General features: G+C 31.2%; 1 protein-coding gene across 1 annotated transcript; it reads left to right on the top strand.

The window, feature by feature from the left end:
* On the top strand, nt 1-2,676 carry LOC126691797 (peroxidase 21). The gene is made up of 5 exons (XM_050386959.1): nt 1-144; nt 294-442; nt 593-784; nt 1,488-1,653; nt 2,183-2,676. The coding sequence occupies exons 1-5, from the start codon at nt 66-68 to the stop codon at nt 2,587-2,589; spliced, it is 993 nt and encodes a 330-aa protein (XP_050242916.1). The 5' UTR covers nt 1-65; the 3' UTR covers nt 2,590-2,676.
* Nucleotides 2,677-13,648: the final 10,972 nt, after the last annotated feature.

The following is a 13,648-nucleotide window of genomic DNA, read 5'->3' as shown; positions in this document are numbered from 1 at the left end:
GACTTTGACAATTTGCTCATAGAGATCACAGAGAGCCTTGGAGTTCGTAGATAATTATAAGAGAGATGGCCACCACCAACAAGCTTCGTTCTAGCCCAAGCTTAATATTTCTTTCATTAGCATTACTCTTTCATTTTTATCTCTGTATGTTCTTGCATTTGTACTCTCAATCTTATGCAACATATGTTCGTAGTTATAGTGTTAAAAATGTCTTATACATCAACAAAATAACCAATGGCCTCATTAGTTATTATTTTCTTAGTTATTCATTATAAATGGAATTTTTGACACAGGTAAAGGTGATCTTCTGCTGAATTACTACTCTGAGAGTTGCCCTAATGCTGAAGATATCATCAAGCAAGAAGTCACTGACTTGTACAACAAACATGGCAATACAGCAGTTTCATGGGTTAGAAATCTCTTCCATGATTGCATGGTTAAGGTATATTGTCATTTAAATATGTACCAAATAATATATATATATATATATATATTTGTATGTGTGTGTGTGTGTGTGAAGTGGTTAACTTATAGAGTTAACTTATAGTATAATTAAGTTGTTAACAAAGTTATTGCTTGTTGGTTGGTGTAGTCATGCGATGCATCTCTGTTGTTAGAGACAGTAGTGAATGGTATTGAATCGGAACAGGCATCTGAAAGGAGCTTTGGGATGAGAAATTTCAAGTACGTTAGCACAATCAAAGAGGCACTTGAGAAGGAATGCCCTTTGACAGTTTCGTGTGCTGATATTGTTGCACTTTCCGCAAGAGATGGCATTGTCATGGTGCATATTTGCTCGTTACTTTCTCTCTCCCACAAAGTCATAATCAATTATATAAACACACACATATATATTGAAACTATAACCTTCCCCTTTATGCTTCATGTTTTTTATCTTCTTGCCAAAACTCTAATATAGACATACAAGATTCGAGATTTTGACAATAATAAATTTTAGTAGTTAAGCTAACCGAAATCCATGCCCAATAGTTTTATTTAACTAAAGCAACCCAACCACTAAACTATTTTATTAAAATAAAACAAACCAATTAACCAACGAATTTTTTTTTTTTTATTAATTTATGTATGATTTTTTATATATATATAAAATCTAAAATTAGTGTGCGTTTGAATACTGCTTATTTTGCTAAAAACTGAAAACAGAAAACAATAAAAAAAATATAATTTAGTTAATGTTCATTAATGAATTTACTGTTTATTGGCCTGATTGCATTATTTTTGTCCCATAAACAGTGCACCAAGCATTGGTCCAAAAAAAAAAAAAAAAAAAGCTGAAAACCAATAAACACAGACGTGGGAAGTGCAAAGGCACCTTATATATAATATTTTTTAAAAATTATATTATTTGAATTTTTTATTACTAATATTTATTAAGTAAATAAGTATCACATATAAATATTATTCGTTGACTTGTAGATAATAAAATAAAGAAAATATTGTTTAATTGTCATATGGCCATGTTACAGTTAGGAGGACCACGCATTGAAATGAAAACTGGGCGGAGGGATAGCAAGGAAAGTTACGCAAATTTTGTTGAAGAGTCCCTCCCTAATCACAACGATAGCATCACCCTAGTGCTTTCTCGCTTTCAATCCATTGGACTCGATGTTGAGGGAATCGTTGCTCTTTTAGGTATGGCATTTTTTTCTTTTCTCTTGGTTCCATCATTTTATTTTATTTCAATCTAGCAATTACACAAACATTATGTCTGGACCGTCTGGTATTTAGGCCTAAACCTTCAGGCTGGCTTTAGGTCTGGGCCTAAGGCTCCTTTAGTCCCAAAAATTTAATTAACTACTAAAATTAATAGCCTTAAGTGTCAAAATATATTAAGCCTCCCTCGTAAACATGATACCCAAAACATAATTGATGGCCCATTGGGTTTGATTGGATGGGCCTTCATAAAACACATAAAATCTTGAAGAATTAAACCAAGAAATAGACCAAATCCTAAAAATAGGAGATGATGTACATAAAATAAAACTTAAGTATAGTATTTTAGATATAGTACATTACGGTTCCCCAATTTTATACATTTTGTATTGATCTATAGGACACAAATAGTGTTTTTTTTTCCAAAGACAATTCAAACTTAATGTACCGCATCTAAGTTTTACCCATATTTTTGTTTATCTAATTACTAGCCTGGTTTCCTATGCAGGAGCTCACTCAGTGGGTCGAACTCACTGCACTAATCTGGTACAACGACTCTACCCCACAGTTGACCCAACTTTGGATCCTCAATACGCCGAATACCTAAAGGGTCGTTGCCCAACGCCAAATCCTGATCCAAAGGCAGTTCTTTATGCAAGGAACGATCGTGAAACACCAATGATACTAGATAACATGTACTACAAGAACCTATTAGGCCACAAGGGCCTACTCATTGTGGATCAACAACTCGCTTCTGACCCAACAACATATCCTTATGTCGAAAAGTTTGCTACTGATAATGGTTATTTCCAAGACCAGTTTGCTAAGGCTGTGCTCTTGCTATCAGAGAATAACCCACTTACAAGAGATGATGGAGAAATAAGAAAGGATTGCCGCTATGTGAATAGCATTTAGGAATGTTAAAATGAAGGATCAATTGTGCATTAATAAAAGAGTGCATACCTAACTGAATAATATTTGTTTGGGGCAATATCTTGTTGATTCTCTTCTCAATATTTTGTTGTTTCATCCCCCATGAACAATCCAAGTAGTCAACAATATTAAAGACACACTTATTTTCATATCTAATTTCATAACTTGCTAACTTGTGTAACTGTGATTGATTGACGAAAAGTGGTATATCCATATAATCAATAATGAAAAAAGTTAGAAAATGTCCACCACTTAATATAGTCACACAAATTAAACAATTTGTGAAATTTAGTGTCTTAAATGTGTTGTAAGCCAAATTGTAATACTAGCCTATTTTTTAATCTTTTATATGAATTAATAAATGAGATTAAATTGGGTCAGGAGCTGGCGTAAAAGGTGTGTTTTATGCCAACCAATTCTGACCCGACACATCAGCAAAATAATAAAAAAACCATTTTCTCTCTTCCTCTCTCCTCTTCCCATCTCCCTCTCTTTTCCAGAAATGTTGAAGGCTTGAAGCAACGTTGAAGGAGCCACAATCCCTCTTTTCTTCATATCTCCCTCTCTTCTGCATAAAAGACCTACAAATTTTACAAAGAAATCCCAGCAAAGGGGCTGTTCACACACCCAAACCAACCATCAATGGAACTCACAGTAAGAAACCCATGCCACAAACTCAAATCCTCCCAAAAGACTAGCAATTTTACTACAATCTTGCAATACCCAAGCCACAAAGAACAACATAGACAACAATATTACTAAAAAAAAACTCAAAACCACAATATAACTTCGCAAGCCTTGCAACAGAAAACCTTCAAATGCATATTTGAATAAAGATAAAAGAAAAAAGTGACCTGTGAATCTTGAACTAAAGAAGAAAGAAAAGGGACCTAAGGAAAAAGACGAAGAAGAAAGAGGTGCTGTGATGAGAGGCGTGAGAGATGAACTAAGGAGTATTGTAAAGAGAGAAAATGGAAGAGAGAGATGAGCTTGTCATGAAAGAGAGAAAAAAGCATCTTGACTTAATTGGCTGATGTGTCAGGTCAGGATTGGTTGGAGTAAAAAACACCTTTTACATCAGCGCCTGACCCAATTTAATTTCTTAATAAATTAAATAGAGAGTACTTCGGCAAATCGACTGCAGTCTCTATTTATTTTATTTTTATTTTTATTTTTATTTTTTTTTGGAGAAAGAATCGACTGCGGTCTTGATTGGGTATAACGTTCAAAGTGGCAAACAGTCAATATTATCATCCAAATTACGAAATAATAAATGACATGCATGCATATATCATGTTCTCTTCTTTTGTTTTTTTTTTTTTTTTTTTTTTTTTGAGAGCTCTCTTCTTTTGTTTTGGTTTGTAGTAAAAGTAATAAAGTATTCATCTACATCCTAATTGCGCCAAAAGTCATTCATAGTTTCTTCTTTTTCTTTTCCTATTTTTGCTGATATTTTAGATTTCTAATAATGGTTGGCTTCTAATTGATAAAATAATTTTTTGAGATAATAAAATGGGATAGGATAGCATTTCCAGATATGAATGCTCTTTGGGGCCAACTTGTAAAATTTCGGGTCCCTTAGGTAATAAATATATAAACAAAAAAATGCTCTATGTCCAACCCTTCAGGCCAAATAAAGTAAAAGCAGTAGTCCCTTATTGCCATATTAAAAAAAAAAAAAAAACAAACAATCAAAAACAAATCTTGAAATCATTAGTATTGTTAAAGAAGCAACTAATTATTAATTGATGATGATGGTGATGTGATAAGCCAATAACCATACCACTCAAATTAATAACTTGACTTCTCTGTAGTGGGTCACTTTCACATGAGACATGAAAAATGTTTTTAGCCAATGCCAATACCAAAGCACAAGTAAAGATAACATTTTTTTTAAGCATGCAATGAGATCGAAGTGCTTAAATGTTCTTGGAAGCCAATAAACTCATTTTCCATTGCAAAATTGCATCATGGTATAGTATTATTGAGTGATTGGAAGCATTTTGGAACATGCATGGGCCTATCGTCGCTGCGTTAAATTGTCCTATACCGACTTATATGGAGTTTTTCCACTTTTTATAAGGTAGAATGCAATTTTCAAATCTTCATGCCCAATTCATCATGATCTTACTTTGGTTGAAGGATGGTAAAAGACACTAATAAAAAATTTTAATTTTTTTAAACACATATATCTACTCATTAATTAGTCTACAAACATAATCATATTTTGTTCACTCTAACAAACTGTGAGACTAAGTCTTTGCAGGTACAGAAGTAGGATTTCATCCTAATTCCAAGATGGACCAAAGCATGAAAAAATAATTACCATTTAAGAATAAGAAGTTTTCAAAGATTCAAGACTAATTATACATGAAAAATATCACTAATGTTTATTCATTATTAACAAATATAAATGAAAGTAAAGATATAATATTTTTTTCTCAATGCATTTCAACTTAATTATATATCAAGATGTTATTCGACATTCTTGTAAATGTCAAAAATTATTTATGACTACTTTTTTATGAAAGTTCTAGCGATTTCCTCAAACTTTAAAGTTAGGGAATACCCTAAATTCTCTTATATAAACAAAATCATGTTGTTATGTTCTATCTGCCACCTAATTAAGAACCCCTCAAAAATAGAAAATAAGAATCAAATTTACATAAGAACGAACACACACGTCGGTTCGAGAACCCCAAAAAAAATTATGAATTATGATAATGAGAGAAAAATATAACTTATTAAAGTGATTGAAGTCTTTAACGCGGTAGCATCACTATAATTTAAGCATTTATTAACTTCTTTTTTTCTTATGGAGTACTATAAATTATAATCGAGTTAAGTATTTTTCTCGCAATTCATGCTCATATGGAGAAATTGAGAGAGTTTTCCTTGATAAGTTGTGCTAATAATCTAATTCAAACGATCAACTATTAGATTGTAAAGTTTTTAATTAGAGATAATTGTTGATGTTGTTATATTATCTCAAACTGTATACTTCCCTAAGCTAAACATTGTAACAAGGACATTTCTGTACTAACAATACGACCTTGTTTTATTTTGGACAATATACTTTTATTAGTATCATCAGTTTTACAAATGCATAAAGGTTGAACTTCATGAATCGATGTATATATTGAATTTCATGGTTACATTCAAGTAAAGTCTTTAAAACACTATAATTGTCATTTCTCATTAATACGCACAAAAAGGGAGTATATTAGTTGTTTTAAAAAGTCTTTTTCTCGTGGGTTCTAGTTAGTTCAACTAGTAAAATCTCTGATATCTTAAATAAGAGATTTGGGGTTCAATCCCCACCTACACCAAAAACCGATTAGTGTATTGGTTTGATGATAAAGAGCTATCATCAGGAACAAACGCCATAGATTGAAACTTTCTTTAAAAAAAACTCTCTCTCTCTCTCTCTCTCTCTCTCTCTCTCTCTACCCCGCTTGTAGGTTTTTATGTTGAAACTTTCTTTAAAAAAAAAAGTCTTCCTCTCTCTCTACCCCGTTTGTGGGTTTTTATGTTTTCACCATTCTGTTTATGGATCTTGAATCGGCCTTGTGGGGTTATGTGTCGCTCTTATTAGTGGCAGTCCAAATCCATGTTAATTTCTTTAGTCTAGATTTGCCTTGGATTGGTTCGAATCTTAACTCCTTTGCACTAAAATGTTTGGATCTAAAGGTTGGATTGATGCTTTTCCTGAGCTTGATGTGTGGTTTTGATTCTAATATTTGTAATTTTCTCTAAGAGTTTTGTTCTCTCTCAACATATACTAATGTTTTTTTTCCCCTACATTTTGATTGTAACAATCAAATTTTATTGTTATTATCATTTATCTCTAAAAAAAATAAATAAATAAAAAATAAAAAATAAAAACTTTTCTATACTCCTATTGTTCTATCTTTTCTTAAGGAGCAAGCTACGAAATTTTAATGCATAAAAAAGTAACAAAACTCCAATTATTAGAAAGTAATTCATACCCCACATAAATTCAACAAGCATAACTTGTCTATTGAGAAGTGTTATATTCATAATATTTTTACAACAAATTTTAGGCGGCAAATTGTTACTGGTTTTAATTTAAATCAACCACTAAAATTACTTTTTTGACTATCCAGAAGTAACAGCCTATTACTTCAAATTTGTTGTGAAAATGTTTTGGGACAATAGTTCTCTTTTATCCATTAGATTGATCATTCATCGAAGGAGCATGAAGAATCTATCAAAGTAGGGTGAAATGCTCTCAAGTACAGAACATCAATGCCCTCCCCAACTATGATCATCTCACCTGGACCGTCCGATTGAACCCAGTAAAGTTTTTATGATTAGATGTCTCCTACATTGTCCACCAAAACATGGGGTCCTAGTAGGATCCCAATCCCCACAACAAGCAATCCCATAAGGAAAAAGGGTCTGATCATCAAGCATACATTAATCATCCATTTTAAGAAACGTTTTATAGGAAATTAAAAAAAGTTGTCAATAGTTTTCTAGTTAATAACTTTTTATTTTTTTTAAAAAAGTTTTCTAAAATGGTTTACTAATATATGTGCTAAAGGCATACATTAATAAAACCCAATGAAAAATGTACAACAATGTACTGTACACACACTACAAAGTGGCAGATTGGGCATAACGTTCAAAGCGGTAGACAGTCAATATTGTCATCCAAATTACCAAATAATATTGAACGACATGCATGCATATATCATGTTCTCTTTTTTGCTTTTATTTTTGAGAAACCTCTTTTTTGCTTTGGTTAGAAATAATAAAATTATTCATCTACATCCTAATTGCGCCAAAGTCATTCATAGTTTTTTCTATTTCTTTTCCTATTTTGGTTGATATATTTCTAAATATGGTTCGCCTCTAATATAAGTTAGAACTTAGAAGTTATTCGATCACTGAATTGAGGGCATTTCATAATGCCTCATCAATTTTATCACAGCTATAGGTCACCCTAACAGGCAGAAACCCCTAGTGACATGCTTTCACTGGGGGCCAACTAGTAAAATTGATCATATTAACAAAAAACGCTCTTAAGTCCAACAGTTTAGGCCCAAGAAAGTAAAAGAAATAGTCACTTATTGTCATTAAATCTTGAAATCCTTAGTGTTAATGGTCATTTTCGCGACAAATTTTACGTTTTCGCAAGACAACTAAGCCCAATTGCTTAACGGGCTCAATCCATGTATCTTACCTATTTTATTTTGTTTTGTCGCTTGGCCCAAGCTCATGCAAATTAACAGTTGGAAAATTGAGTAAGAGTGGTTTAGAGGGTTTGGATTAGTTTTTATCGACATGAGCCCAATCCATATGTGCCATCAAGCGGGCTAGGGACGCTAGAGGCACCTAGGGCCCATGAAGGAGATCCAGTACCCGAAATTTCCACCCTAGAAATGGCTCCATGCTCTGGCTAACTGTGCCCCTAATTTTTGGCTCAGCTCCATTTTCAACACAAAATCATAGCTGACTCTAAAAAACACTGAATAGCCTAGCCCACTCAACCACTCAAATGTAGTTTCCAAGGGCCAACAAAGACCAAAAGTAGTAGTCACCTAGAGCAAACAATTTTGTTTCCAAAATTATGTAAAAAGTAACCAAACCCTTTCCTAATTAAGCATAAAGCAAAATACACCAAATCATAGAAATAGCACCTGAAATATCCAAAGCCTTTCTCCCAACTAAAAAACGGATCATAAGCATCTTCCAAAACTTAATATAAATATTCATCAATAACCCACAAAAGGGAACCACGTTTTCCCACAAACCGGAAACTTCAATAAATGCCCAGACAGCTAGCAAGTATTCTTACAATTCCAAAGCCTGGAGGTGGAAGTACTGGTACAGGGGAACTTTCCCTCTTTTCCTCAAGATCTCTCTCAATTTTCTTCTCTTGTTAACTGTGGGTCGAAACTTCAAACATGTATGTTTTTCTACACTCTCTTGTGTTTTAGTTTGTTTTGATTTTTCTTTCCACAAAACACCATTAGCCTTTATTGTGAATTTTGAGCTTGACTCTCCGCTAACAAACAAATCTAGCAAACCCAAAGGGAGTTTTGAGCTTATTTTACAACTTTGGCCTTTCTCGCAAAACCTTCCCCGACACTTAAGTATCAAAAGAAAAAACAAACAAGCAAACAAAATGGAATCTTGAAATCACTAATATTATTAAAGAAGCAACTAATTATTAATTGACGATGATGTGATAAGCCAGTAACCATACAACTCGAATTAATAACTTGACTTCTCTGTAGTCTGTAATGGGTCACTTTCACGTGGCAAATGAAAGAGAAGAAAATAAAAAAATTTAGCCAACGCCAAAGCCCAAGTAAAGATAACATTTTTTTAAGCATGCAATGAGAAGTGCTTAAATGTTGTTGGAAGCCAAAAAACTCATTTTTCAATTGCAATATTGCATCATGGTATAGTATTATTGAGTGATTGGAACATGCATGGGGGCTTATTGTCGCTGCGTTATCTTGTCCTATACCGACTTATATGGAATTTTCTACTCTTTAACAGGTAGAATGCAATTTTCAAACCTTCATGACCAATTCATCATGATCTCACTTAGGTGGAAGGATGGAAAAAGACAATAAAAATCTCAATATTATTTAAATCAAATTAATTAAAAAAAATATTGGTTTTTTGAAACACATTTATCTATTCATTAATTAATTAGTCACCAAGCCATTTTATTATATGATCATCATAATTTGTAAATGGGGCGAAGCATGAAAAAATAATTACCATTTAAGAACAAGAAGTTTTCAAAGATTCAAGACTAAATTATACATGAAAAAAATCACGAATGTTTATTCATTTTTAACAAAATATAAATGAAAGTAAAGATACGATATTCTTTCTTAATGCATTTCAACTTAATTATATATCAAGATGTTATTCGACATTCTTGTAAATGTTTAAAAATTATTTATAACTAATTTTGTACTAAATTTTTAGCAATTTTCTCAAACTTTAAAGTTAGAAAATATCCTAAATTCTTTTATATAAACAAAATTAGATTTTCATATTCTATCTACTAACTAATTATAAACACACAAAATTGAAAGAAAAAAAAAAAAGAATTAGATTAAGATAAGAACAAACACACACATATACTTAGCTTCGAGAACCCCAAAAAAAAATATGATGAACTATGATAATGAGAGAAAAATATAACTTATTAAAGTGATTGAAGTCTTTAATGATGTAACATCACTGGAGTTGAGGTATCTATTAACTTTTTTTTTCTTTTTTGCTTATGGTGAACTATAAATTATAATCGTATTTTTTTTCTAGCAATTCATGCTCAATGCTCATATGGAGAATTTGAGAGATTTTTCCTTGATAAGTTGTGCTAATAATCTAATTCAAATAATCAACCAATAGATTGCAACGTTTTTTTTTTATTTATTAATTAGAGATAATTTTTGATATTGTTATATTATCTCAAACTTTATACTTCACTAAGCTAAACATTGTAACAAAGACATTTCTTTACTAACAATACGATTTCCTTGTTTTATTTTGGACAATACTTTTATTAATATCATCAATTTCACAAATAAATAAAGGATGAAGTTCATGAATCAATGTATATATTGAATCTCATGGTTACGGTCAAGTAAAGTCTTCAAAACACCATTATTGTTGTTTCTCATTAACACACACAAAAAGTGAGTATATTAGTTGTTTTAAAAAGTCTTAATCTCCACATCAAAAAAAAAAAAGTCTTAATCTCTCTACCCCCGTTTGTGGATTTTTCGGTTTTCACCGTTCTCTTCATGGATCTTAAGTCAGCCTTGTGGTAATGCGTGTCTCTCTCATTAGTGATGGTCCAAATCCATGTTAATTTCTTCGGTCTAGCTCTGCCTTGGAACGGTTTGGATCTAAAGGTTGGAGTTCTAACGCCAAATGGGTTCTTCCTTAGGAGAGCTTTGGTTTTTTTTTTCCCCGATTTGTATTGAAGCTTTTCCTTATTTTGATGTGGTTTTAATTCTAATATTTGTAATTTTCTCTGAGGGTTTTGTTCTCTCTTAACATATACTGATGTTGTTTTTTCTTTTCCTATGTTTTTATTGTAAAAATAAAATAAAAAGTCTTTCCTGTACTCTATTGTTCTATCTTTTCTTAAGAAGTAAGCTACAAAATTTTATTGCATAAAAAAGTAACGAAACACCAATTATTAGAAAGTAATTCATACCCTACATATAAATTCAACAAGCATAATTTGTCTAATAATCAATAGTAATAATAAATAGTGTTATGTTTATAATATTTTTTCAGTAAATCTTTGGTGACAAATTGTTATTGATATTAAGGGTCTGTTTAGTATATAAACTTAAACACATGTTTTTAGTTTTCAAATAACATTACACGTATTTCTATACAGTTTTTCATCCACATGTATTTTTAAAAAAATTAAAAACTATTATTTAAACACACGTACAAAACGGGCTCTAACTACCTACGATTGACATTATTTCAAATTTTTAATTTATTGTGAAAATATTGTCAAACAATGCATGTACTTATCTTTTATCCAATAGATCGATCATTGATCAAAAAAGCACGAAGAATCTGTCAAAGTAGGGTGAAATGCTCTCTCAAGTACAGAACATGAATGCCCTCCCCAACTCAGATCAGCTCACCTGGACCGTCGGATTGAACCCAATACAGTTTTTCTGATTAGATGTCTCCTACCTCGTCCACCAAACTTTGGGTCCTAGTAGTACCTTAAGTCCCCACAACAGGCAATCCCATAAGGAAAAAATTGTCCAGCAATATGCTGTATACACACACTACAGTACTGTACAGCAATCTCTCTCTCTCTCTTCTCTATTCTCTATTATCTAAGGTCCAAAGCAGCAATCATCATTATTCATACACAAACAAACCAAACTCGTAACTTGCAAAACCCTCAAACCCACGCACAAAACAAAAAATTCCCTAGAGGGTGTGCGCCCTCATCATTCCAATGTGCTCACGTGGAACAAAAGAGAAATCTGACGTGGCAGGTGTGCGTATTGCACACTAATCGTACAGTGCATTTTTTTAAATAAAATAAATAAGTTTTCGAGATAATCGACCCTACGTTACGGAACGACAATAAATAATATTACGTGCATGTTATAGTTAAAACTGCTCCTCTACGGGTACAGAAACAAAAACTCTACTATCAAGTTACACACAGGCGTACTGTGTAGTTGCATAGAGGTGCCGACTATCTAGCTAGGCGTAGTATTGGATTTTTGGTACACCCTACATTGAGCTTTGTTGACTAAAGTCACGTGTAATGATACGGTTTAACTCTACTTCGCTGGTTAACGCTTGCCCCTTTTTTGTCCGTTTAGGTAAAACATACCCTCACACTCACGTGAACTCCGTGTGAACACGCTCCTGTCAGGAATAAAATAAATAAGTTTAGGAACACCATTTAAATTCATCTTTAATTTATAGGTTAGGAATAAAAATTAATAAATTAATCTTTTAATTTCCAAAAAATAATCAATTAAATCTTCTTCTTTTTTAAGTAACAAGGGAAATTGTATTAAAAAAAGTAACAAAGGAAATTATGAGGTTTTGATCAAAATAAGAAATTAGACCACAGTTCATTTAAGTGCTAACATTGTGTTTGTGGTTTAATATATAATGATATAAATAAACCGAGTTGTTTAAAAACAACTCAAGAAAAATAAAGAGACTTGTTTATATTTTTTTGATTTAGCATAAAAACCAAACTTAAGTCCAATTTTAGGGTCTATTATAAAATAAGCTAAGTTCAAAAATATTAATATTTTTCATGTACAGGCTAGTGAGTATGAGGATCAATTTAGTATAAATAATGTAATATGTTTAAATGTTTACATGTACAACTAAAAATACTTATATAGTCTTGAAATTGAATTGTATAATTTTATAAATAAGCTCATAAATATCATATTATTATTTGTAATTTTATCGATAATATAAATAGTCAATTCTAATACATGATTGGTGAATCTAATTTTTATAAGTCCATAAACAAAATCATTCTATCTAATTAACTCTCATGATATATTTGAACTATAATTTAGCTATTAGTTATTTACTTAGTGTGTGAAAGAACAAAAAAAATAAAAATGTCTTGATGCTTACCATATATGAAAATAAAATAAGTTAAGCAATTAACACGTGAACAACCTTAATTACTTGTTCAACCTTAATTAGATTCTCAAAAAAAAAAAAAAAAAGAACAACCTTAATTACTTGTTCAATAAAAAAAAAAAAAAAAAATGAACTAGGTTTTACCATATAATTTAGTTTGGTGATGAACTTAAGTTCGGTTAGTGTTTGAAATAAAATTAAATAAATAATCTTGAACTTGTAATACTTGACTCAACTCATATACAGTACTATTAATATTGCTTAAAGGTTTAATATTTTCAAAACCTCAAGGTTTAATTTATTGATTTTTTAAATTACAAGGTTTATTGTCTTACACCCTTAATAACATAGTGTCATTGGTAGACTTTTATAAAAATGATGTTGTACTAATCACAATATATCACTTCCACAAGTTGTGTCCCTAACATTTTTCTTTTAACAACTATTTAAAAATAATAACCCTTAAAGATCTAGAATAAGAGGCTTTTAATAAATTTTTTTAACTGGAAATATAAACTGGATTTAGAGGACATAAGTTTAATATTTGCAGAAAACCACCAACTAATTACTACTTTTAAATTTTAAAAATATAAAATTTATGCTCAGAAAAAACAAAATATTTTTATACATGTCCATTGTCCTTTTTCTCCCATTTTTTAAGTTTTTTTTTTTTTTTTGAGAAGAATTTTTTTTTTTTTAAGTAAGTTTAATGACGACAAAGGCCAATCGCCTAATCAATTATATCAGTTAGGTAGATTGGCTTTTTTTGAATTAAATACATACGATTGATGCTTGAGGAGAAACATGCTTAATTTCAAATCTTTTGACATGGTCAATATGAAGTCCAAATCAATTAGCTAATGAAATCTGAGTTAGGCCA

This window comes from Quercus robur, chromosome 7 (genome assembly GCF_932294415.1).
Source record: "Quercus robur chromosome 7, dhQueRobu3.1, whole genome shotgun sequence".
Classification (NCBI taxonomy): Eukaryota; Viridiplantae; Streptophyta; class Magnoliopsida; order Fagales; family Fagaceae; genus Quercus; species Quercus robur.
Note: the sequence above shows the minus strand (reverse complement) of the source record. Positions and strands in the feature narration are given on the sequence as shown.

Coding starts and splice junctions, on each gene's coding strand:
- LOC126691797 (XM_050386959.1), top strand. CDS start 66: ATGGCCACCACCAACAAGCTTCGTTCTAGCCCAAGCTTAATATTTCTT. Junction 145..293: donor ACTCTTTCATTTTTATCTCT/GTATGTTCTTGC, acceptor TTTTTGACACAG/GTAAAGGTGATCTTCTGCTG. Junction 1,654..2,182: donor GGGAATCGTTGCTCTTTTAG/GTATGGCATTTT, acceptor TTTCCTATGCAG/GAGCTCACTCAGTGGGTCGA.